This window comes from Ictidomys tridecemlineatus, chromosome 8 (assembly GCF_052094955.1).
Source record: "Ictidomys tridecemlineatus isolate mIctTri1 chromosome 8, mIctTri1.hap1, whole genome shotgun sequence".
Lineage (NCBI taxonomy): Eukaryota > Metazoa > Chordata > Mammalia > Rodentia > Sciuridae > Ictidomys > Ictidomys tridecemlineatus.
Genome location: NC_135484.1, coordinates 31,954,229 through 31,979,119, shown reverse-complemented (window position 1 = coordinate 31,979,119; position 24,891 = coordinate 31,954,229). Strand labels below are relative to the sequence as shown.

At 36.3% G+C, this 24,891-nt stretch overlaps 2 protein-coding genes across 7 annotated transcripts in view; one reads left to right on the top strand and one right to left on the bottom strand.

Annotated features, from left to right (window-relative positions):
- LOC101963893 (mediator of RNA polymerase II transcription subunit 23) overlaps nt 1–24,891 on the bottom strand; it is a 62,989-nt gene that overhangs the window by 7,736 nt on the left and 30,362 nt on the right. For 2 of the 5 annotated variants that reach the window (XM_078019115.1, XM_078019117.1), the window contains 8 exons: nt 24,544–24,760; nt 22,863–23,099; nt 21,643–21,808; nt 20,794–20,866; nt 19,674–19,888; nt 18,908–19,028; nt 18,073–18,204; nt 15,459–16,342 (listed from right to left, as the gene is read on the bottom strand). In XM_078019115.1, the coding sequence (XP_077875241.1) occupies nt 16,175–16,342; nt 18,073–18,204; nt 18,908–19,028; nt 19,674–19,888; nt 20,794–20,866; nt 21,643–21,808; nt 22,863–23,099; nt 24,544–24,760 (1,329 nt within the window). In that variant the 3' untranslated portion in view covers nt 15,459–16,174. Of the gene's footprint in view, nt 1–14,097; nt 14,546–15,458; nt 16,343–18,072; nt 18,205–18,907; nt 19,029–19,673; nt 19,889–20,793; nt 20,867–21,642; nt 21,809–22,862; nt 23,100–24,543; nt 24,761–24,891 lie in introns of those variants that run through there. The other 3 variants (XM_078019118.1, XM_078019116.1, XM_078019119.1) reach the window with 3 other exon arrangements.
- On the top strand, nt 1,916–13,424 carry LOC144366034 (arginase-1-like). 2 transcript variants are annotated; one of them, XM_078019123.1, is made up of 8 exons: nt 1,916–2,065; nt 5,964–6,036; nt 8,133–8,307; nt 10,216–10,375; nt 11,766–11,860; nt 12,198–12,302; nt 12,487–12,623; nt 12,854–13,424. In XM_078019123.1, exons 1-8 carry the CDS (start codon nt 1,931–1,933, stop codon nt 13,021–13,023), a joined length of 1,050 nt encoding a protein of 349 aa, XP_077875249.1. In that variant the 5' UTR covers nt 1,916–1,930; the 3' UTR covers nt 13,024–13,424. The 2 variants fall into 2 exon arrangements, with proteins under 2 accessions (XP_077875249.1, XP_077875250.1); XM_078019124.1 differs by lacking the exon at nt 12,198–12,302.

Sequence of the window (24,891 nt, the reverse complement as noted above, 5' to 3'; positions counted from 1 at the left end):
AGATTCTCAAATCAGAAGCCAGCACTGTCCTGAAGATGGTGGTGAGTTCTTGAAACCTTGTGGTAGCCTAGTCCAGGTCCATTGACCTTTGTTCCCTTTGGAGGCTTTCCAATGGAAGGCAAAGAGGGCTGACTTGTGGTGCCAGTCAAATGCAGAAGAAGGCATCTTTAAGGTTCAGAATGTGAAATAAGCTGCATCAGCTAGGAGCCAACTTAGAAGAGTGTATATATTGGGGACCACACTATGTAGGGTGATTTATTGCATGTAAATCTTGAACTGCCTGCTAACCATCAGTCCCTGGTTTCTGGACAGGTAAAGAGGTATATTCCATGGTGATTGGCAAGGGCTGAGGATTCCATATTACAAAAGTCTGTCCAAATGTTTTTTAATTCCAAATTGTGCCTTATGAGGAATATGATATTGTCTTAGGCATACCAGTATGGTTCCTGGTTTTAATTCCACCACCACTGGAGGAATGTTTGGGCTAGACCAGGTGGATCATCCTCTGCCAATACTCCTGGTACCTGGAAAGGGAGCTCTGGTCCCTGCTGTGGTGTACTACTAGCCTAAAGAGGCACCACTCCACTTCCCAGGGAATTGTGAGGGTTAAAATCCTTGGTTTAGGTTTTCCCAATGATAGGACTGCCTGACCTTTTGCATCAAAAGTTCTCTGGGCTCAGAGCTTTCTCAGCAGGTCTCAAAACCATCAGTGGCACCAGGCCATCTGGTATGTACAAGATCTCATGGACCACTTCATGGCCTGCTAAATTGTAACTCCGGGGCAATAGAAAAGGGTGATGATCCTGTAGCCAGAGGCTCCCATATTGAGGTCTCTGTTTTTGAAAGTGGGACTACAGGTTGGGTCACCATGGAATGGTGGGCCCCAGTGTCCACCATGAGGTCCATAGTTTGGCTCCCTAGGAGCATTTGGACTGTAGGCTCCTTGGCCCAAAGGGATTGAGGCCAGTCAATACTAATCCTCATTATAATTTTCCATAGCTACCAGCCCACATAATCTTTCTCAGGGGCATCACAGTGGTGTCTGTGGCTTTGATCTTCATGGGGAACATGTTTGTAGGGCTGCTATTGCCCTTGAATGACTTGACCTCTCTTATCCTGGTAAGGAGTAGCAGCAGCCCATTTGTCTTCCTTCAGTTGGGGGCATTTATTTTTCCAGTGGCCCTGGTAGTAGGCACATTGGTTTAGTCTCAGCCTAGTCCAGGTGAGGGGGTTCATCCATCCACACCTTCTGGCTCTGCATCTGGTCCTGATTTTGACAGTTGTTTTGGCTTTACCTGGAAATTCTTTGAATTTTATACCCAATAGGAAGATGGGTGTGGAAGTTTACATTTTTGTAGGAGTCTACATAACAGTATTATATTTTTTTGAGTTCACAAAAAGTGCTTTTGGTCCCATTTTTTTAGATTAGTCAGAAGTTTTACCACAAAAACAGGTATGACATCATCAAGTTTGCTGCCAAAGTTAGCTTTTAACAAACCAGAGAAATAAAAAATAGGAAGTCCTAACTACACTGAGTTCTTTGCAGACATTTTTGTTGATATTTTGTTAATAAAAACCATTATGGTGAGGGTCTCTGGAGAAGCTTAATTAAGATTATTTGGTGGAGGAGGAGGTGCCACTACAGGTTTATCCAGCTATAGACACGGTTACTTATGCAATTATGAAACCACATAGAAATTTCAATTGCCTAAAGAAAGATTAACGTCACTCGGGTGGCTTTTCAACAAAGACAAGAACAAGGAACATAAATAATGCTCACTTAATTAGAGACCTGAGCTCAGAACAATCGGGTTCATTTGAACAATGTGCAAGCCTTTCTTTGACTCTGTCTTTCTGCTCAGTAGGTGGAGGCAGGTGTCCTCATTAGAATAAAGTAAACACGTTCACCCAATTATAAGTGGCAAAAAAGATGTGCACTCTGTCTTCCAGTGTTGCAGAGTGTGGCAACCTGAGAACACTGGTGCAGCAAAGTGAAGTATCAAGGACCATGAGCTCCAAGTCAAAATCCATAGGGGTTGTCGGAGCCCCTTTCTCAAAGGGACAGGTGAGTATAAGGCCTCCGCTTTGAATAACCGTACTTTATTGGAAATTTGGGACTTTAAAACATGTAAGGTATTATTTTCCAGTTACTTAAGTTTTTCTCTACAATCTGGGCAAGGAAATGATGTTTTAAAGTCCTCTCACCATTTCGAGACATTGCATAATTATGGTCTCAAACCCACCTACTCCTATGACTCCCAATCTCAGAGTCAATTTTGTTTGAAACTGAATGTTTACTCGTTTACTCGTGTTGAACCAAAATACTTTTATTTTGCATTGAAATGGACTATTTTTCAGTGCAGCGTCTTGTGTATCTTTTGTTGTTTTTGGTGTTTGTGATACTCCTTGAGTATCCAGAAGGAGAGGAGAGTTTAAGAAGACTCATTTGCTCCATTATGTAATTCGTTGAGTAGAAATATTTAATCAGTGATGATCTTCAGAATTGTTTTAATTTAAATAACATAAATGATAGTGTTTTATGCAACTTTGTCAATAATTTATATTATTTTATGGTTTAATGATTCTTTGAAACTCTTGGTCCATGGGCTGGTAGAATCTGTCCTGTATCTTCCTGAGTGGGGGACAAATACTGCAAGTTGGAAACACTGTCTGGACGAAGGGTTTATGAAACTTTCAGATTGTCTTAGAGCTATCTAAGTGTGAACCAACACATATCATGAACATTAAATTGACAGTTCTTTTCCCCTGTCTGGACACATTCATATTGGTAATTATAATGAGATGACAGGATGCCTTCCAGACTTCAACATGGTCTGGGCTTAAAGAGGAAAATTAATAAGTCAAACCGAACAGGAGAGTATGTGAGTTGAAATTCCAAAGGTTGAGGTTTGGTTTTTTTTTTCTTCTTCTTTCTTTTTTTAATGGACTCCTCCCAGTTTCTAAAAATTTAAGAAGACTTTCACCCCTTTTAATTTTGAAGTCTTGATGTGCACTCTGACTTTTTACTGCAAAACAAATTGGGAGAGGCCAGAGGTTAGAGGCCCCAACTGCATTTGGACTGTCTGTAAATACTGCTTCCCTTGCCCTGGAAACCCTCCAAAGAGGCCTCCTAGTACAGGGACGTCCTGCCGACACGGGTGTCCTTTAAATCCACAATATCCTCACCTATTTTTCAAACAGTTTGTAACAGTAAGAATTGAAAAAAGCAACACAAAGGTAGGAAAGAAACTCCACATCAAGCACAACAAGAAGACTGGAAGCTGTACTCCATGTGTGTATGATATGTCCAAATACACTCTACTGTTGTGTGACTCAGAAGAACAAATGAAACATTTTTAAAAAGGAAGGAAAGAAGGGAGGCAAATGGAAGGAAAAGGGGAGAGAGGGAAGAAGTCCAAACATGTTCTGGCCCTGGGGCATCTGCAGAAGCCTAACCCTGATGAGGGCAGCCCATCTGGGGACAATGACAACCTCTGAGGTATAGTGTGTCAAAGTGCCACTGAATGCATTTCCCATTCTTAGTAATCCCCCCCACACACACACACCCTGCTCTTGTCCCATTAAAACATGGCCATGATAATGAAACTTATTGTCTCTTATTGTCAGGACAGAGAGAGAGATTTTTCTATTCTAAGCCATAAAGGAGAGGGGTGTGTGTGTGTGGGTGACAAACACATAAGCATTTGTCCCTATTTAAAAGGGATAAAAATTTGACACAAGGCAAAAAGGGAAGACTAGAAGGCAGATGATAGAAGGTTGAGTCTGAGAAAGAGCTCCTTTCTCTGCCTTGCCCCTCGTAAGGCATCAAGGAAACAATAAGGTAGGTATTATTTTTATCTAGTAGTTAATAATGTTCAGAGAGGTGTGGTAATTTGTTCAAGGTTACACAGCCTTGACTATGTGATTCCAGACAAGGCTGCTTCATTCCAAAATCTATGCCCCTGACTTGCACTGAAGCCTATTCAGAGAGCTCAACGCCATAGTAGATCTGATACTTGTGGTCCAGTAGGGACTGGGCTCCATTTAAAAAGGTAGTGGAACTTAAAAGCAGTTTCCAAAGTGGACAGATGAACCAAGCAACAGGCAAAGATTCATCCCGAGAAGCAGTTTGAAGCAAACAAATAAAACAAAGGCTAGAAGATGTCACTCTGAGAAGTTTAAGGACAGCCTTATAGCAAATAGAGTGTCAACTAAGGGGTAGATGAAATTTGTTCTAATGTTGGAAAGGGGAAGGAGAAAAAAAAGCCAGGGAGTTTTGTCAAATTGTTTTTGACCACCTACTGTTTGTCAAACCTACATGACAACATGTAGTGCCATAAAGTAAAGAAATTTAGATTGAAATTAAACAAAGGAGAAGGGACAAAAATACAAAACTAAAGACGGAGTATGAACCAAGTAGGACCTTACTGGGAGTTAAAGCGGGAGAAAGTCCATCTCCTTGATCAATGGTTGGTCATCTCCTTGACCAGAAGTTGGTCAGGGGTACAGCTTACAGGTGGTATCAGGTTCCCTTATACAGGAGGAACAAGTTACCATGCTCTAAGGCAGGGCAGGGTAAATGTAGAAAACAGGAATGTACCATGTATCTCAAAATAGAAGAGATTTTGGATGTGCTCTCTCTAGTGACATGATAAAAGTTGAAGGTGATGGATATGCTGATTACCTGGAGTTGATCACTACCCAGTGTATACACGAGTCAAGATGTCACCCTGTACCTCATAAATCTATCCAAATATTGTATGTTAATCAAAAATAAAATACAAAAAAATTCAAAAGGATTGGAGTAAAGGAGAAAAATATGTCAGGAAGAGTGTGTGCCAGGGACAGGAATTTGACAACAAGGATTTGCTTGGCACCTTGGACAGGCCACCTGTCACTTGGGGAAGAAATATTTGCTTACTTTGGGTCCACAGCCCCAATCCTAGGATAAACACGTCTCTTTTGGCATGTCTTCTCATCTGATAAAAAGAAATAATAACGTGATGTATCTAAAAGTCCTGTTGGAAATTAAAACCAGAAAGATATTTTTTTAAAAAAATGATTTCTTGGGACCCCTATCAGTGGGGACTCGAGGCGGACATGCTGGAAAGGAGAGGCGTGTCCATTCCCAGGTGTGGAATTAGCATGGGTATAGTTTCTTATGACTGTTTAAACAGGTCAGAACCTGAAATTTCTGGTCTGGTCTTTATGATTTCACCTCCCAGATACTGATTTTCCTGTTGCCTGCATTCACCATCCCAAAAGGCCCTAGGTACTGCTGTGAGGACCTGCACACAGGCTGGTTTCGCCCAGACCACGTTCTTTCCCTTCTAATGCCTTTTGCCCAAGCTGTTCCCCTGAATTGCAAAATTTCTCCATCACCCTGTCATGTTTTTCTGACCACCTCCTCATGTTGCAAGACTTGGCTCAAAGATCATGTGGCCACAAAGCCATCACTGACCCACCGTGCCTCTTGCAGAGTTAGGAGTACTGTTTTGTTACTAAGACACCTCATATCTGTGTTGACGCAACTACCCATGTAACTGGTATTAAACACCCACATTTTCTATGGGTTTATGAGTGGCTCAGAAACAGGGGCCTTTCCTTTTCATTATTCTATCTTCATCTATCAGGGTGCTTTGTGCTGTGTAGATAGAGTTGTGTGATGGGAAGAGGGGCTGCAGCATTGGAATCCTAAGAGCAGGATATAAACAGAGGCTCTGCCACTCATTAACTGTGGTGCAGCAGGAGAACCTCATAACCTTCATGATGAGATTCTGTTCCTCCTATTTGGCTTGGGGGTAATTCAATCTACCTTGATGTGAAGATTAAACTAGAGGATTTAAATTCCAGGGTCTATAGGATCTCACAAACTGATAGATAGGATTCAAGTAATGAAAAGTTCTTGTGGGCATTGGGTGGTCATGATCACGACTGAAATACTTTACTTTTTAATTGTTCAGCCACGAGGAGGGGTGGAAAAAGGCCCTACATTCTTGAGAAATGCTGGTCTGCTGGAAAAACTTAAAGAACAAGGTAATTTTTAAGTTGAAAGATGATCATCCCGATCACCTTCCTAGTGAAATTAGAACTCCTGAGAAAACACAATGTTTGTAAGGATGTTTATATCACAGAACTGCAGACTAACCATGCACCTGTATAGCCACATGGTGTCAGAGAGGTATGGTTTGGGAAAAGCCCTCAGTAAACGTTGTTGTTGGAACTTCTCATTTGGAAGTTTTGTCTTCCCAGCCGAAGTGCTGTACAAAAGAACCTATGTGGCAAGAACTATGGGGTTGGGGAGGATGGTATGGGAACTAGTAGAATTAAATAAAAACCAAGAGGTTTCAGGAAGGAGACTACCAAAAGAGGATCCCAATTTGTGAAAGAAAAAAAAGAAAAAGAAACAGTAATAATAGTGATAGGGGCACTTAGGTTTTACAAAGTAGGTATGTGCACGCACACACATTTGTATGTGTAAAACGAAAACGAAAAAATTATATGTTTGTTAAAGTTGAGGCTTAAGTATATGTTATCTTTATATTTTACATATTTTCCCAAGAGAAGTGAAAATGAAAATGACAGACACGAACATAGGTACATCTCAAAAACAACATGATATGTGAAAGAGGCAACAAAAGACCACATACTGTATGCTTCTATTGATGGAAATTCTAGAAAGACAAAAGTATAGCAATAGAAGGCTAATCAGTGATTCCTGGGGGTAGAGATAGGAATAAAAGGAACGGAAGCCTGGCATGGTGGCGCATGCCTGTAATTGCAGCGGCTGAGGAAACTGAGGCAGGAGGATCATGAGTTCAAAGCCAGCCTCAGCTACGGCGAGGCACTAAGCAACTCAGTGAGACCCTGTCTCTAAATAAAATACAAAATAGGGCTGGGAATGTGGCTCAGTGGTCAAGTGCCCCTTAGTTCAATCCCCGGTAGCAAAAAAAAAAAAGAAAGATGGAAATGTTCTGCATATGAATTGTGGTGGTAGTTACAAGATTATAGATAATTTCCAAAACTCATCAGTCTATACATTTAAAAATAAACAAATTTTAGTGAGTTAAGAATTATAAATCTTAAATCTAGGAAGGAAGGGAGGGAGAGAGGGAAGGAGAATAGAAAGCTTGGGTAAATGGACTTGGTTAATTTGGTCACATCTCATCTGAGATGTATGATACCTCTTGGAGGTGTTACTGAATCACTAACACCCAGACATGATAAATGAACAATGGCTGAACTGATCCCAGTTCACAGTTTTACAGGAAGCTTTCTAGTTTTGAAACCTTTTTCTGGCCCTTTTAGGAAGCACACTCAGATCCTTAGGGACTTTGGGTTACCTACAATTTTTTTTTCTATTAAGAAAGCTACCAAACTTGCTGAAGCAGAGGCTAGGGGCCAAGCACGTACTTGATTCTGACAGCACCATCTAGAGCCAGGTCCTAGAGGATCAAGGAGGAAGCTGAGTTACTTCAGCAGGTGACAGTTTGGATCAGGACACCTCAGTTTTCTCTTTGAAAGCCACTGTTACCAGGGCCTCTGTAACAGAGCTACCTTTGAGAGCCTGGGGCTCAACTTTCTTTATTGAATGGAAAAAAAAATGTAAGTAGAAATTTTCAGAATGGCAAATGACCAAAAGAAAAGAAACCTGAAAGAAAAACAAACCTCAACCCGAATAATCATTAATACAGAATCAAAAAAATTTAGAAAATGCTGGTGTACTCTCTCTTTGGGGTGCTTTAACTGTTTCTTGATTACAAAAACAAAGTATGCTTATTATAGCAAGACAGAAAGTACAGAGGCAGAGAGAAACAGAGGGACAGTGGTAAGGACAGTGATGCCTCCTGCTAGGTCCAAACCAGAAACTGCCACTGTTCTTTTAGTGTCTGCTCCAACTGGATTGCTTTAATAAGTGCTCATTGAGGGCTGGGTACACAGCTGGTGCCAGAGTGAGGTGATGATGCCGACAGGACAATGTCAGGCAAAAGCAGACATGATTTCCACCTTCACCACATTTACAGTCTTTTGGCCTTTGCTTACACTTTTGAAAATAGACTTATTTTATACATTTGTAACCAAACTGATTTGCAATCTGTTTTTATTTAGTAACTTGAAACTTTTAATTGCAGAGTGTGATGTGAAAGACTATGGGGACCTGCACTTTGCTGATGTTCCTAATGACAGCCCCTTTCAAATTGTGAAGAATCCAAAGTCTGTGGGAAAAGCCAACGAGCAGCTGGCAGATGTGGTGTCAGAGGTCCAGAAGAACAACAGAGTCAGCTTGGTGCTGGGTGGAGACCACAGGTCTTATGCAGTGGCTGTTCCCCTGCGGGTTGGGTACAGGCGGCAAAAACACCAATATTTAATACTCTACTTTGCCTTAAAAACAATTTTTTCAGGTTCCTACTTTATTACAGAAACAGACTTAGTTGAATTTGCAAAGTCTCACAATATCTTTATGTTTATCAATTACAGCAGGAAACAGGAGTGGATTTTAGCCAAATAGTGCAGGCTTCTATTTCTAAATAAGTGATGCTTGTTGTCAGTTAATTTTTCCTGATTACTTATAATACCTAGAACTCAATTGGTTAACAAGTTTTTAAAAGAATGTAAGCACCTTTTTTTTTTTTTTTTTTGTATCAGGTATTGAACTCAGGTGCACTCGGCCACTGAGCCACATCCCCAGCCCTATTTTGTATTTTATTTAGAGACAGGGTCTCCCTGAGTTACTTAGTGCCTCACTTTTGCTGAGGCTGACTTTTAATTCGTGATCCTCCTGCCTCAGCCTCCTGAGCCACTGGGATTACAGGTGTTTGCCATACACCCAGCTAAAAGCATCATTTTTTTTTGCTGTATAATTTTTCAGCAAGAAATTACATCACCATTTACATTCGTAGTGTCAGATATTCAGGTTATTTTCAAATTTTGACTATCATACAGTATGGAGCTTTTTTAAATGTTTGCTCTCAAGGATGCTATTACTGGAAGAGGCCTAATGACATCAAAAAGTAGACACATTCTTGAGCTTTTGATATGAGAGTCAATGAATTCATAACCCTCAACTTTGTGTTTTAAAGCCAGCTGTTACCAGGGCTTCTGTAACAAATATATAATTGAAAGAGTGGGGCACATTTTCTTTTATTAAATGGAAAAAATTGTAAGTGGAAATTTTAAGAGCAAAAAATGCCGAAAAGTCAGGAAACCTAAAAGAAAAAACGAACCTCAACCTGGACATCAGGCACGATTGCTCTCTTTTTGAGAATCTGATAGTTCTGGATTCTCTGAATGATGCCTAAATGCTCACAAGTTGGAATCTTGGACATTGTATAGTAAATTCAAATCTTTTTAACTTTTGTGCAAGGCACGACTTAGATCTTCCATTCTGGCAAAATGTTTGGAGTTTAGAGTACTTGGGATGGATTTGAGGGGCCTGAACCCAGTCAAGAGTGGGACATCAAATGTGCAGCAAGATTGTAGACACAGCAGAGGCTCTGAGCACAGAATAGAGTGAGAGAACCAATGACTGTAGCGTATGGAAGAATTGAGTGATGCTTTCCAATTATGAAGGAGTCAAATTCTAAGAAAAATTGACTTTGTCATAATTCACTTCAGAGAATTAAGTATCTGCCAAAATGGAGCTGGATTTAACTCTAAGAATTGAACAGTATCTCATGTGAAGGAATCTCTTGTGTGGCTAGGGATTGATGCATATTTATTTATTTATTTTTTGGTTAAAGTATATAATGCAATTTTATTACAAGGTGACTTAAAAATATTTTAGTAAAATGATAGCAGTATAAATTAAACATTTTAGTAAGTATTAAGTATAAGCCATACCTTCTCTATTGTCATAATTGTTTAATTGGCATCTAATTTAAAAGTCTGTTAGAAATAGCTACTTGAGCTGGGCATGGTGGCTTATGCTTGTAAATCCAGCGACTTGGGAGGTTGAAACAGGAGGAACGGGAGTTCAAGGCCAGCCTCAGCAAAAGTGAGGTGCCAAGCAACTCAGTGAGACCCTGTCTCTAAATAAAAATACAAAATAGGGCTGGGGATGTGGCTCAGTGGTTGAGTTCCCCTGAGTTCAATCCCTGGTACCAAAAAAAAAAAACTTAAAACCTAGCAGGCAGATTAAGTGAGCTAATGATATGATGTAGGTATGTAATGACATTGACAACTTGAGGTTCATATAAACTTTCTTCTCCCCCAAAGTTTGGCAATTGGAAGCATCTCTGGCCATGCCAGGGTCCATCCTGACCTTGGAGTCATCTGGGTGGATGCTCACATGGATATCAACACTCCACTGACAACCCCCACTGGGAACTTGCATGGACAACCTGTGTCTTTCCTCTTAAAGGAACTGAAAGGAAAGGTAAAAGACTGGTTGGTACTCCGTTACAAAATAATCTTGGCAAGTAGGAAGCATCCTAAATCATTTTACATTGATATAATTGCAAACCATTTTCTCTGTGCTAACAAGCAAAAGAATGGTTGATAAAGGGGGTAATGTTCTCTGTCTTTACTTTTCTTCATAGTTTGCAAACTGACTCCATAGGAATTGTCTCTCTGTATCTATGTGGTATTGGTTCTAGGATACTTAGCAGACACCAAAACCTTCAAATGCTCAAGTCTCTTATACAAAATGGCCTAGTATTTGCATATAACCTATGCACATCTCCCATATACTTTAAATCAGTTCTAATTACTTACAATATCTAATACAATATAAATGTTATATACAGAGGTATTATTCTGTCTTGTTTAGATGATAATGAAAAAGTCTGTACATGTTCAGTATAGACCAAACCATCATAAGCCTACCTCTGTTTTCAATCTGTGTTTAGGGGAATTCACAGATGCTGAAGAACATCCTCTCTCTGGATTCTTAAACTACCCCTTAGAGGTTCAGAGGTCATCAACTTTCCAAAACCACGTCAAGTATATTGTGAGGGAGGGAGCACAACTCTGTCTCCTGGTTCCCATCTCTTCCCACTACACATCACACCAACTCTCCTCCTTATGAAGTGTCCCCTGTACATCAGAGCTCTTCAAGAAAAAGTCTTCAATGCAGATTACAATGATTTATCACTTCACATTGATGGTAGAAAGCACCTTCTTTTCCAGAAGATTTAAGATAAAATTCTAGATTGAGATTTAACATTGTGGCTCACAATTTTTATTGATGTTATAGTATATTAATATCTTTATTGATAATAATTATATTTGTCCTAATGACGATTCAAGGGGATTCAAACCTTGTACTGTTAAATGCTCAGAAGTAACTTTTTTTTTTTTTTTTTAACTGAGGACCAACAAATGTGTTTATAAAATTGCAAAATGTCAAGTTAACATATGGAAACAGCCATGGTTGGCTCCAGGACAAAGTAGTTATCAGTCATCACATTATGATATGAAGAGCAGCAACAAGTCTTGTCCTACATTCCCCTTAGCTACTCTAGACTTAATCCAGAGGACTTGATCTTTAGCAAGAAAGAGAAGAAGGAAGCTACTAAAGTAAAGAAAGCACATTCATTTCTTTAGTTTTGAGGAAGCAGGATCCAGCAGACTTGGGGCACAGAATAGGAAAATGCTGTGTTAACATGGTAAGGCAGGCATTCCCTTTATTTATCTTAAAAATAATATCCTCTAAGTTTATATTCTAAACATTAAGATATATATAATCCAACAACTGTCCTCAACATTACCTGTAGGATTTACTCAAGAGAAACACATTTAACTAAATGGAAACATTGCCACTTTAGATCCCTGATGTACCAGGATTCTCCTGGGTGACTCCCTGCATATCTGCCAAGGATATTGTGTATATTGGCTTGAGAGACGTGAATCCAGGGGAACAGTAAGTTTATTCCTTGATGTGATTTGTCTTTATTTTTTCTTTGTGTTAGATGTTTACAGCCCCAAATGAACACCTCTATATACAAACACACACACACACACACACACACACACGTATCTATATACATTTACACACACATATATCTATTCAGGCTATTTATATCTTGACTTGCTGTTAAAAATCAAATAAAATTACATGCATACAGTTTACAGAACTTAAAATATTTTATATATTATTTACCAGTAATCTTTCTTTTTAAAAAATAAAGAAAGGGAAGAGGAGGGAATTGAGTCAGCTTTATTAGTTGTAGATTATTTTAATATCTCTTCTTTGATAGCTACATTGTGAAAACTCTGGGTATTAAATACTTTTCAATGACTGAAGTGGATAAGTTGGGAATTGGCAAGGTGATGGAAGAAACACTCAGCTATCTACTAGGAAGGTATGATGCTCTCGTGTGCATGACATAAGACTTGCTAATGATACTGATGTAAGTTATTAATGAAGCCTTTGCATAAAAATTATGGAACCTTTGGGTTTGCAGAATAAGAACTGTAGTTGTCTACTAAATATTAAACCACCAACTTTAAACTGAAATAGTGAAATCCTTTCCCACTTCTTAAAAGAAAGAAAAGGCCAATTCATCTAAGTTTGGATGTTGATGGGCTGGACCCTGCTTTCACACCTGCTACTGGCACACCTGTCGTGGGGGGTCTGTCCTACAGAGAAGGTCTGTACATCACAGAAGAAATTTACAAAACAGGTAGGTAAAAACCTGAGATAATAAAGAAGCAAGTATACACTCGGCTAGTATGTGTTTATGCTCCCTGATCTGAAATCCCAGCCCCACCCATCACTTGATGCAATAAGTAAAGAATATTCTGTTGGTGGCTATCTCTTTAGTAACAGGTAACTTTTGAAGTTGGGTTCTGCTGATATTAAAATAACAATTTTATAAATTATATTATTCACATTTTTTTGTTGTTGTTGTAGGACTACTCTCAGGACTAGATATAATGGAAGTAAACCCATCTCTTGGGAAGACACCAGAAGAAGTAACTCGAACAGTGAACATAGCAGTAGCACTAACCTTGGCTTGTTTTGGAGTTGCTCGGGAGGGTAATCATAAACCCAGAGTTAACTACCTTAACCCACCTAAGTAAGTGTGAAAACAAGATATAAAAATCCCAGTGCTAACAACATAATTACCAAATCTAATAATATACTTAAGCCTATAGTTATCCTCCTAAAAATCTATTCTTTCAGAAAATTTTTTCCAATTTATGAATTCTACCAATTCCTGCTTAAAAATTCAAGATTTGAAAATTCAAACTTTTGTACAATTAAAAATGTGTTTTTCCCATTTTAGCAAAAGACAACTTTAGACTGAGGCATGTTAATGTCCAAATAATATGCTGGTATCGAAAATAAACACACACCAATACAGGCTCTCCAGTTAGGAACTCCTAATATTAGGAGACAGAGCCACCCAACCTGGAGAGGTAGCCATGTGTCCTTGTTGTTCAAAAGACATAATTTTTGTAATAAACTCTGTATAATAAGACTGTGTTGTCCTATGATTAACACACACACATATGAAAATATATATATATGTATATACATATACATATATATATATATATATATATCCCATTTAAAACTGCTGTATTTTAAAGTCAGTGAAATCATCATTCCCAAAACATTGTCAGAACTTAGTGAAGCTCTTAAAACTCTGGCTCTGGTTTCTTCATCTGTAAAGTAGATAACCATAGGCTTGGGCAATCTCTAAGTTCATTAACATTATAGATGACCCTATTTTACTTTTCCTAAACCTCAAACATGATATTGGTTGATATTTTAAGCACAGTTGCTTTTCAGGTTGCAAATCTAAATCTGTCTAGGAGCCAGAGAAATCAAACTGCTTTTCTGTTTCTAAGATGTCCTAATTCAGATTAGAATTCCACCTAAAATTGTCTGTGACTACAAAATGTCTTACCATTTTTAAGCATCCTAAAAACATACCATGGCTATGGAACATAGGAAAGAAGAAAAAACAAAAGAAAAGAAACTTTTCTTCACCCTTTCCCCCAAAGTACACAGGAATCCAAGGAAACTAATGAAGCAGGTTCCATGGTGGAACTTTTAGTGTGTTATTCTAACAGTTATATGTTAAGAGTCTCTACCATCTGATTTTTGACATGCAACTTAGAATTTTAAACCTAGCTATTGCCTCTATGGCTTTTGTAATATAAACATTTTATTGAATGACATAAGAGTAAACAAGATGTGCCATTATAATACAATTGTCCAGTAGAGTAGACATAAGCGGTTAATATGATAAAAGCTTAATAAAATTTAAAACTCAGTTCCATATTCAAATGTTCAACGGCCACATATAGCTATTAACTTCTATACTAGATAGCACAGGAACAAACATTTCCTTACTGTAGAAAGTTGTATTGGATAAAGCTGCTTTTTTTTTTTTTTTTTTTTTTAAAGAGAGAGTGAGAGAGGAGAGGAGAGAGAGAGAGAGAGAATTTTTAATGTTTTATTGTTTAGTTCTCGGCGGACACAACATCTTTGTTGGTATGTGGTGCTGAGGATCGAACCCGGGCCGCACGCATGTCAGGCGAGCGCGCTACCGCTTGAGCCACATCCCCAGCCCATAAAGCTGCTTTAAAGTTACTAAAATAAATAAAGAAAGAAAAAAAGAAAGAACTTTTTAGGAAATAATAAAAATAAAGGCATTTTCTTCCCTCAGCTAAATAAAGTTTCTACTTTCTATTGATGTCTATGATTTGCAACTCTAAAAGTCTACTCAAGGAAAATCATATTCGTACTTGCCAATGAGAAAAATATGAATTTTTAATAAACAAATTGGAATGGACATGTCTGTGAGAAAGTCTGATTTTCACTTCTTCTATTCTATTGTGTAATACCAGAGTCACAACTATTCTCAATCAAGGATTTCAAAGCAAAGCAAAGCAATATAATCCCCAAATCAACAAGAATTTATTAAGACTATGTTAAAATTAATATTTGGAATCATATAGAGCATAAAATTTCTGGAAATTTAATATGAAGTCTGTAAAACTTAGTTATGCCATTATCTAAATTTTAAGCTGAACTTGTACGGCAAATAAAGATATAGTGATTATAATGATATGAACTATGAAAAAAATGAAAATCTAAGAGAAATGTATTTGGAAATAAGAATTTGAATTACAGCTGGTTCAATTCACTAATTCTTTTTTTAAACCAGTAACTCTTAATTCCTAGGACAATTTTAGTCACAAACTAGGGTAGAACACCTCATGGAGTAGCTCAGTTCCTTGGCAGCACAAAGCCTGGAAAGATATTCATTCAAATTTAGGTAACTAAAGAAATCATATGGTGTATTCATCCAAGAGTCTTTACTAGTTTTCAAGTTTTTCACAATGCCATTTCCACCAAAATTAACAATGTTTTTCAGAAATCTAATAAACTCTAAAGAACCAAAATGTATTTTAAAAATCCATATATTTAAAAAATTTGGAATTATGAAAATTCCAGGTGAGGATATCAACATGCAAAAGCAACTGATTTTTACAGACAGAGATTCGGGAATCAGCCATTTAAGCATGATTTTATTTAAATGTATGCATTTTCAGATGATATTTTCTTACATGGCTTCCAACTCATTTTATCTGGTAAGTTCAAAGCAAAGGCAAAAACTGCCCATCTACCTCAATAGAAACATTAGACTATTTACTTGGAAATTTACAATAAAAATTTCAAGCCTTTAAAAAAAATACAAAACTTTGTTTGCTTCTGCAATGCAATGAAACCCAGAGTCCTTTATTTGATAAAAATCTCTATTATCCTGAAGAATCACAAAAGAAGATTTATGTATAAAAGGATTTGTAATGGTTATTTTACATGTGTTCTGTCTTGAAAGCAAAGTACTTTAAGACTGACTATACAATAATAAAACATAAAAATAAAAATAAAAACAATGGCTAAAATAGGAAAGACTGAGAATACAAGGCAAAAATCATTTGATCACAGTATACACCTGTGCTCCTAGGGTGCTCTTAATTGCTATGAATATGAACAATATGTAGCTTACTTGATCTCTTAGAGACAAAAATATAGACAGGGAGATGGGAATTAAGGTGTGAGGAGATTCACCATTTGAATCAAAAGAAAACAATCTGAATATCTCTGCTGCTTCTTCTACCACATCACTTTAGCATGATCACATTCAGATTTAATAAACTTGAGTCCACTTTCTAAGACAGGTATATTTCCATTCTCACTACAGTAACTCTAACTTCACTGAGTTACTGGTAAGGATGCTGGCACCTGATTAGACTGAGGTGCTGGAGATCCACTATTTATAGCTTGTGGAGGCACTGCAGCTGGTTCCATCTTGCTAATATGTGTGATGAATCGAAGACGAAGCTTTAAAGCTGGTTTTAAATTACAGATAATCTTCTCTACCTAAGAAATAAAAACACATTAAAAAATACTTGAGGGGTTGTGGTTGTGGCTCTGTGGTTGAGCGCTCACCTAGCATGTGCGAGGCCCTGCATTCGATCCTTAATACCACATAAAAATAAATAAATAAATAAATAAACAAAGGTATGAAAAAATCCTTGAATGAAGAGACTTCAACTTTCCATTTAAAAATGATTTACATACATTCTGAAACAATAAACTAGAGAAGGGGCTGGATAAGAAGTTTCAGTATGTGCTGTGTGTATTTCAACAAAAACAGATGTATATATTTATAAAAATATCTTTCTACTTATCTAACTAGACAGTTATCCCATTACCAAAAGCTAGCATAGTTTATACTAGAAATTTTATACATGCAACAATTTGATCATCCTTTTAAAATGCCATCTTCATACAAGCATTAAGCTTAAATTATATTTTAAAGTTCTTTAAATAATTCACATCTGCAACTTTATAAATAAAGCTAATTTTGTTTTGATTTTTACTTAGAATTCACACTAAAAAAATTAGTTATACTTTTACATAAAATATTTAAGAAATAAATATATTAAGTAGTTTCACTAACTGCTTTATTCAAATATTCCTTGAGTTTAAGAGGAAAGACAAATCTGATGTCTGATGGTAATTTTTTTTTTTTTGTATTCCATGTGTCAAAATTTCTTAGGTTCAAATATAAGGAATACTTTATTTGTTTATTCATTTTTAAAATTGAATTACTTTATTGGTTCTTTCCATGTTCTGTGTTTCAACAAAAGTAGGCACAGAGACACATGTTCTCTTTCTTTCATTAGAGACATGTGAATTCTTTTTTGACATTCTTGCTGAGGTATAAAGGAGTCAACGTTTTCCCAACCTCCACTCCTAGCAAAGAACTCATTAGACTTGAATTCACATGGTTATGTCAAAATTTTCCTTCCTGTCCATTAGAGTAAGACATTAACATTCAAGTATTGGGAAGGTATATGAACTTTACCTATCAGCCCCACCTCCTCCCTTCTAAAACAGCCCAGTTTCCATTTATCATACTAGGAAAGCTGGTTGTGATCCAAGAAGATCTTTTCAACTTTTAGCCACATCAGATGTACCTCTTCATATGTTGAGTTCAAGTGCACATCTTATTAACTTCACCAGAACTCTTATGCTCTTTTTGTCACACAGAGCAAACCTAAATACTTATTCCATAAATATTAGGATACTTGTCCACACCAAATAGTGTGGACATGAACAATTTCCTAGGACTTTTTTCTTCAGGGTATATATTCCCACATTCCTTGAATATGCCTCATGAGTTAGTCTCTTGACCATCCTGGCTACAGTTTTCTAGTCATGCAGCAATCTGTTCAATGTCCCCATGGTGTGCCCTGATCATTGGGGGAAAGTAGGACCCTCTTTTTACTCAGAACACTACACCTCTCTGGTCTGTTTGTGTCATAATACACTGTTTCTCCCTAATGTGATTATTATTAATCCCCGTTTCAGATATTCTATGGCAGATATCAAGGAGAAAAAGTAAGAGCATGAGAAAACATGTAGTTACTTTTTTAAAAAACATGTATTTACTTTACTACCATATCTAGATAATATACCCTGTAATCTTAAAAGGTCTTGTATCAAGGCTTCACTCTTTAAAAAAAAAAACCACCAACAAAAACATTCATCATATGTTTAAGTTTTCTAAGACAAATATTCAAAAATACATAAATTTAACTTACTTGTTCTTTCACGCTGTCACCAGTAAACATATATTTCATATGATACAGGAAGTCACAGATGGGATCCATGTAATTTAAATGGGTGCTACACTGGTCTACATTTAGCAGCATGTCATAAAATGCCACACCAATCTAGTCAACAAATAATGTGAAATTATTTCAATGGCCAAAGTACTTAAACAGCCCAACATGATACAATTGGACTCCATTACAAAACCATTAAGTGGGATGGCATGTTTGGTGAGGAACTGTCACAGTCATGTACATTACCTCTATGCATATAGGAAATATGATGCAGCCTGCATTTACAATGAAATCCACAGTGAAACAGTATACTCCCTAACTAAAATTTCTCTGCACAATTTAAGTCATTTCTCTTAAAAGTAAGAGATAAATGATTCACTTTCTAGATACCATCTCTTTAATTTCTGGGATAACTGCATTCCAAGATTCTATCTTCTTAGTTTTATTTAGCATTTCTTGCTTTTAAGATTCTATTCCTGGCTTATTTTCTTTTTCTCTACATCTTATTAGAAGTGAGTAACTTCATACAATTCCATCAATATAATTAATTTCTCTGCACTATAAATTCTCAAGTGTACTTCCATATCCTTAACTTTCTTCTCAACCTTGATGATGGAGTATTTCTTCCTGCATCTCCAAGTGAACACATCCCACACCAAACTCATTATAGGCACACTGAATTCCCCTCTAAAACTCCTTTTAGATCCTACTAAACTGACTTTACCACTAATGGTAAAGTGACTGGCAGTTTGAAAGCACTAGTAAAGAAACTTAAACAAATTCTTCACAATTATAACAGATTATAATTTACCTCTATCATACATCGAGTTCTCTCCTGCTGAAATCTTTGTAAAAATGGTCCTACAAGATGGTAGACATAAAGCAATTGGAATTCAGTCTTCACTATAGGAAGCAGTACTTCAGTGAGAAACCTAGAATTTGAAGATAAATATCTCTTATGAAATCAGTGGAAATCTTTGAATTTTGTTAATACAGTATTTACAAAAGTAGTAAAGGTATTTACAAAACTTGTAATTCTTTCAAAGGTCCTTCTAAATTTCATAAAAATATTTCTAACTTATCTCACATTTCTCACTGGCTTTTACTTTGCCTATTGAAATAAATTACCTCAGATTTAAAAGTTATTCTTATCAGTACAACTATTGACCAACAGAAGGTAAATTATTTGAAAGAAAAAAATAACAATCTCATGTAAATGCTGTTCTCAAGAAATTTGAATCTAATTAATATCAAATTTAAGGTCAAGAAAAATAATCAGAAAATAGGCTGATATTAGCCTTTCAGTTCAAAAGGCAGCTAGCTCTTGGGATACAGTGTGGAAATAGCATGCATTTGACTAAGAATCCTGAAACCATAATGGAAAACTAGACACCAAATTATTACTTGCACATACAAGTTAATTTTAAAAATAAGTCTGAAATAAAGGAGGCTTTCTGATTAACCAGGGACTCTACATAGTTAAAACACTTATTTTGCAAATTATTCTCATCTGTAAATGATTTTTTAAAAAATAGAAAAACAAAAGGCAAATTTGTTTCAGAAATCACAATACTTACTTTGGAATGAGTGAAAGTTGTCCAATGCTAGAATGGTGCCATACAGCATGTGCTAGAGCTAATGTGTAGCTACAGCTCATCTCAGAGTAGGACTGATGACAAGCAGTGAAGTCAAATAGGCGGAATGGATAACCAACCCACTCTGTTTCTGATGTCAAGCTGCGACTGCTGATAACACTCACAATTCGATCATGAAGGACAATCCAATATGGTTCCTTTAAAATCAGAGGAAAGTGGATGAAAAATATCACTTACTCATCATTTGACCCCAAAGCCTATAATACTATTCATTTCTCATACTTTAAGGTTTTCTAGCTATCCCACTATGTTCGTGCAACACAGGTTTTGAAATGCAGTTGGGTGGCTTTGTAATTGGTCAAATTAAGTTAATAACGAGCTGGGGGAGAAATGTCTGTCAGAAGGAAGGTTCCACACATGTGTTTGCCTGGCTTATTTAGTACCAGACATTTACCAATAGTTACTACACAGACAACACTAGTACATGTATAAAATTCAGAAATAAATCCATATATTGTGAAGGTGGTGTGAAGAAAAAATGACCCACAAAGCTGCATAATCAAACAAATTTATGGAGCCCCATGTTAGACAACATTATTCAAAGAATCAACAGGAAATTACATGATGCAGACTATATACGAATGGAGGTCAGAGAAGGAAGACTTCATAGGAGGTGGAAAAGTCAGAGAAGGAGTCCCTAAACTAGCAAAGAATAAATGGACTTTACAGAAGGTTATGAAAGGAAGAGTTTTGGCATAATATCTTATTCACTAAAATATCAGAAGATAAAACATGTCTGTTTCTCTCAGTATTATTTGCATGAAGAAAGGCTCTACATACCTAACATATTAAAGGGCCAAAGCAGATCAGATCCTAATGTAAAAACTAAAATTGGATAGATAAGGTGATACTAGAATATGCAGAGATCTGTTAAGGCACATTTTCATTTAATGCACAAAAGGCAAGAAAAAAAATGGAGTCACTATAAATCTAATATGAAAGACTAAAAATATGAAACATTTATTAATTTGCATCATGTCCTTGTATAAAATCATCCAGGTTGTGTTTCATTACTAAATATGAACTACTATTATTAACTCACTGGTAGGGCAGTGATGATCAAACCAATTGCATTCATCCATGCTGTAATGTTCTCTCTTGGTACCAAGGGCTGACTGCAAGTGGATGAAAAAAATACAAATGTGAAATTACAAAAACATTTTATATGAATGAAAACAGATCTTATTTTGAGAACACATACAATTCAGAGGATTGGCAACTGATCCACTCCAAAGAAACAATGGATTTTCTTAGTGAATAAAAATTTGATATATACAAAAGCCATTAAGGATTTGTTTTCTTTTGGTACTAGGGATTAAACTCAGGGCATTCAACCACTGAGCCACATCCCAGCCCTATTTTGTATTTTATTTAGAGAAGGATCTCATTCTTCTTACTTTTTCTTTTTTTGGTTTGTATCCTGTAATAATAATTGTTGGCTAAAAACACTATTTCACTTTATTTATACTTCTTTCAATCTTTATCCTCTAGTTTATGCTAATCTTTCAGAAAATCCTTTTGTTTTTGTTTTTATTTTTGTAATGCTGGGGATCAAACCCAGTGGCTCAAGCATGCTAGGCAAGCATTCTCCAACTAAGCTATATTCCAAGCCCCTGAAGATCCTGAAAAATAATGTTTAGTGACAAGTTAACATTATTCCTAAAGGTCAAACATGAAATAAAGAGTAGAAGTGCAAACAAACCTGGCCTGGGCTCATTCCATTACATCCATATCCATTATACCTACATCACGAAGATGAGATCAGGAAACAAAGTGCATCAGCCTTGGGGTGGGTTGGAGGGGGTGCAACAGGTTTGTCTAACAGTTCTAAATAAAATATCACTCTCTTTACAAACAAACACAATCTTATCGAATAAAATAGTATACATACCTTTTCAACACGACATTAAGAAGGGCATTTCCAACATCTTTGCCTGAAACTGCCAAGGCCATGAGCTCCACACAAGTAACATGCAGAGCATGGGCGGCAGGGTTGGGAAACTCATTGAATCGCCAATCACAGTTTGGGAAGGGACCAGGAGATTTGCCGGCCATTGGTGCAGACAATTAAAGCAATAACAACTTAATTATGTTGAGACTGACACATCTGAATAACGATTTATAAATTTTTTAAATGTTTTACATGTAAGCACCTATGATTAATCCGATTATGAGGTACCAAGAAGTGATTCATCTATAGTTAGATTAAGAGGCAAACACAAATAAATTTGACATGACTGAAATGTATTGATAGCAATCATTGATCAAACACAACATATAAATGGTTGGTCTTCCAGATGGGTTATTATACTGCAGTAGCTATAGATGTTATCTAAGGTATCCCTGGTTTCAACAGCCTATTTCTTTTAATAGTTACAGGGCAAGTGTACATAAAAATTATTTTGTAATGAGTAATTATTTTACCTCAGGAAATAAATTCCTTTGTTTAGCTCATTCATGTAAAATTTCTCCATCTAGTTATTAGTGGTATGGTACATATACATACTACATATAGTGTGCTGATAACTGAAAACATGACATCTCAAAATGAAAAAATTAAAAAACAAATATAGCTTTTTCATTAAAAAATAAACATTATTTTGTATTAATATTAACCTTTTAAAAAGTACTCAAGAATTTATTTAAAGAAACAGAACTATGTACTATAGTCCTAAATAGTTACATGTACTACAATGTATGGTACATTTATTTAGAAATACAATTTTTTTCTTTGAAATCAATTTCCATAAAATCTGTTTTAAAATGCATATATCAGTGGAGAGAATTTCAACCTACCTGGCAGGATGGTGCTAATGTAAAATTTCAAAACCCTTACAGAGGTAAAAATCAATTGATTTTTTAAATAAGTGGAAGCTGGGCACAGTGGCATGAGCCTGTAGTCTCAGCTACTGAGGGGGATAAGGCAGGAGTATTGTTGAGCCTAGGAATTTGAAGCCAGCCTGGGCAACACACCAAAACCCAGTCTCAAACAAACAAAAAACCCGAAATTGGAATATATTAAAATAATTACGTTAGAAAAAAATTTGTTCTCACAAATGAAAATACTTTTATTTTTGGAGAATCTGGAAAAAATTACAATAAAAAGGATATTATCTACTAGTCTGCCAATTAATTTGCAATAGTAGGAATCATCTGGGACCCATGGATTGTCCTCTCGTGGATTCATAGCATACTTCAGGTAAGTGTCACTTAGACACCAGCCCTGTGGTCGATTATCCTTAAGTGAACCAATGATTGCGTGGACAAGTTTTCGTTTGAGATGATCACGGTTTCTCAAGTACATTTCATAATAGTGCAAAGTATTATACAGGTAAGTCACTGGCCGATCTGCCAAAAAGAAAACAGATCACCACAATGTCTACTACGTTACTGAAAACTGTAAAAAAACAAGATTATTAAAAAACTCAGAAGATTATGAAACGATTTCAGGAGCTAGGCAATTGCATTCAATAAATACTTCAATCTTAAGACAGACAGAAGGCTCCCAATAATACATATAGTTTGCATTTAAGGCTGTTCATTCTCAGAATTAACAATTCTACTTCTGGAAATTTATCCTGCAAAAATGACATATGGCAAAACTGTCACTGCTGTCCTGTTTACACTAGCAAAGGATTAGAAACAACCTAAAACAGTTATAAACAAAAAACTGGTAAATTATTGCATATATGAGCAGTTCTTTATGTACTGATACAAATAATGTCAATGCATGATACAGGAAGAACATGGTACAAACAATAGTTTTGCCTACAGAGAATGAAACTGGCTAACAAGAAGACAGGAATGGGACTTCTCACTGTATATACTTCTGAACCATGTGCATATATTACCTAATCCGAAAGAAAAGTATTTTTTAAAGGAATACCCTCTTGAAATTCACACCTGTTCTGTAGTGCTAATACAATCCATGCTTCTGCTTTAGAGGAAGATATCTTAAAAATGAAGAAGAAAATCAGCTCACCAGATACATATACTTTGTTCCCACTGTGGCTACTCTAAGTAATCTTCACTCTTCTATTGCTGACCCAATCCCTCTCCAGATATGATGCTTAACTAGAGTTAGAATAGTTAGAGTTTTCCTTGATTTCTTTCTTTCCTTCCATATTTTCCTATCAAGTTCTATTCCTTCTTTCTTGACTATTTGTCCCTTGCCAACATCTTTGTTTACATACTAATAATACATACCAATTTTTGACATGTCACTAATGCCATCCTTCTTCCAAGGTGTGCTAAAAACTATAACTGGCCTTATCTTTCTAAAATAGTGATTTTCATGCCATCATCTTACTCAGTAGCTTCTGGCTCACTATTATCTTCAAGTTAGAAAATCAAAACTGGCATTTAAGGTGATTTACAGTCTTATTTTAAGTAAAAACATTCTCAATTAAGAGCAATAAAACAATTTTTCTTCAAATATGCCTTGTTTTTCTCCATGATTTTCCTAAACTATATCTTCTGCTTAAAGTGCTCCCATTTACCTTCTGCTTATACAAATCATATGCATCAAAAATCAAATACCACCCCCAACAAAGAAACCTGTTAATATCTGTTTAGTTCATAGTAACATTGCTCTGCTCTAATACTTTTATTTATATTTTTATGTCATATTTTATACTTCATGATATCACCCCCACTGTACTTACTCTTAAAACACTTCACAAAATAAAACATTTAAAATAAAACCTTTAGAACCACTATTACCACATGGTCATGCACAGTCTACTTTTGCTCATGTAAGTATTAGATAGAATTAAAATTTGAAAAAGCTCACCATGAAATTTATATAAACCTCCTAGGTGATCCAGTAGAGTTTCTAGTGATTTGGATACTGGATACAACTCTAAAAATCTGTGAATTACTATATCAAATACTGGAAGGAATCGGAGACACACATTTCCAAAATAAATTGGCAGATAGGGGGACTGAATCTGCACAGGAGGATCAACTTGTTCCGCCAGGCCCTCAAAATACAGTTTTTCTGGATATTTCTGTGGAAATGAGGAGATGGTAAATGTCTGAGGCATCTTTTAAAAATTCTCTTAAAAAAGCTAAATAAAACTGAAAATAGTGTTTAGATTTTTTTTTTCTTTTAAATAAGGTACTTTCTTTTTTGGTACTG

Coding starts and splice junctions, on each gene's coding strand:
- LOC144366034 (XM_078019123.1), top strand. CDS start 1,931: ATGTGCACTCTGTCTTCCAGTGTTGCAGAGTGTGGCAACCTGAGAACA. Junction 2,066..5,963: donor CCCCTTTCTCAAAGGGACAG/GTGAGTATAAGG, acceptor TTAATTGTTCAG/CCACGAGGAGGGGTGGAAAA. Junction 6,037..8,132: donor GGAAAAACTTAAAGAACAAG/GTAATTTTTAAG, acceptor TTTTAATTGCAG/AGTGTGATGTGAAAGACTAT.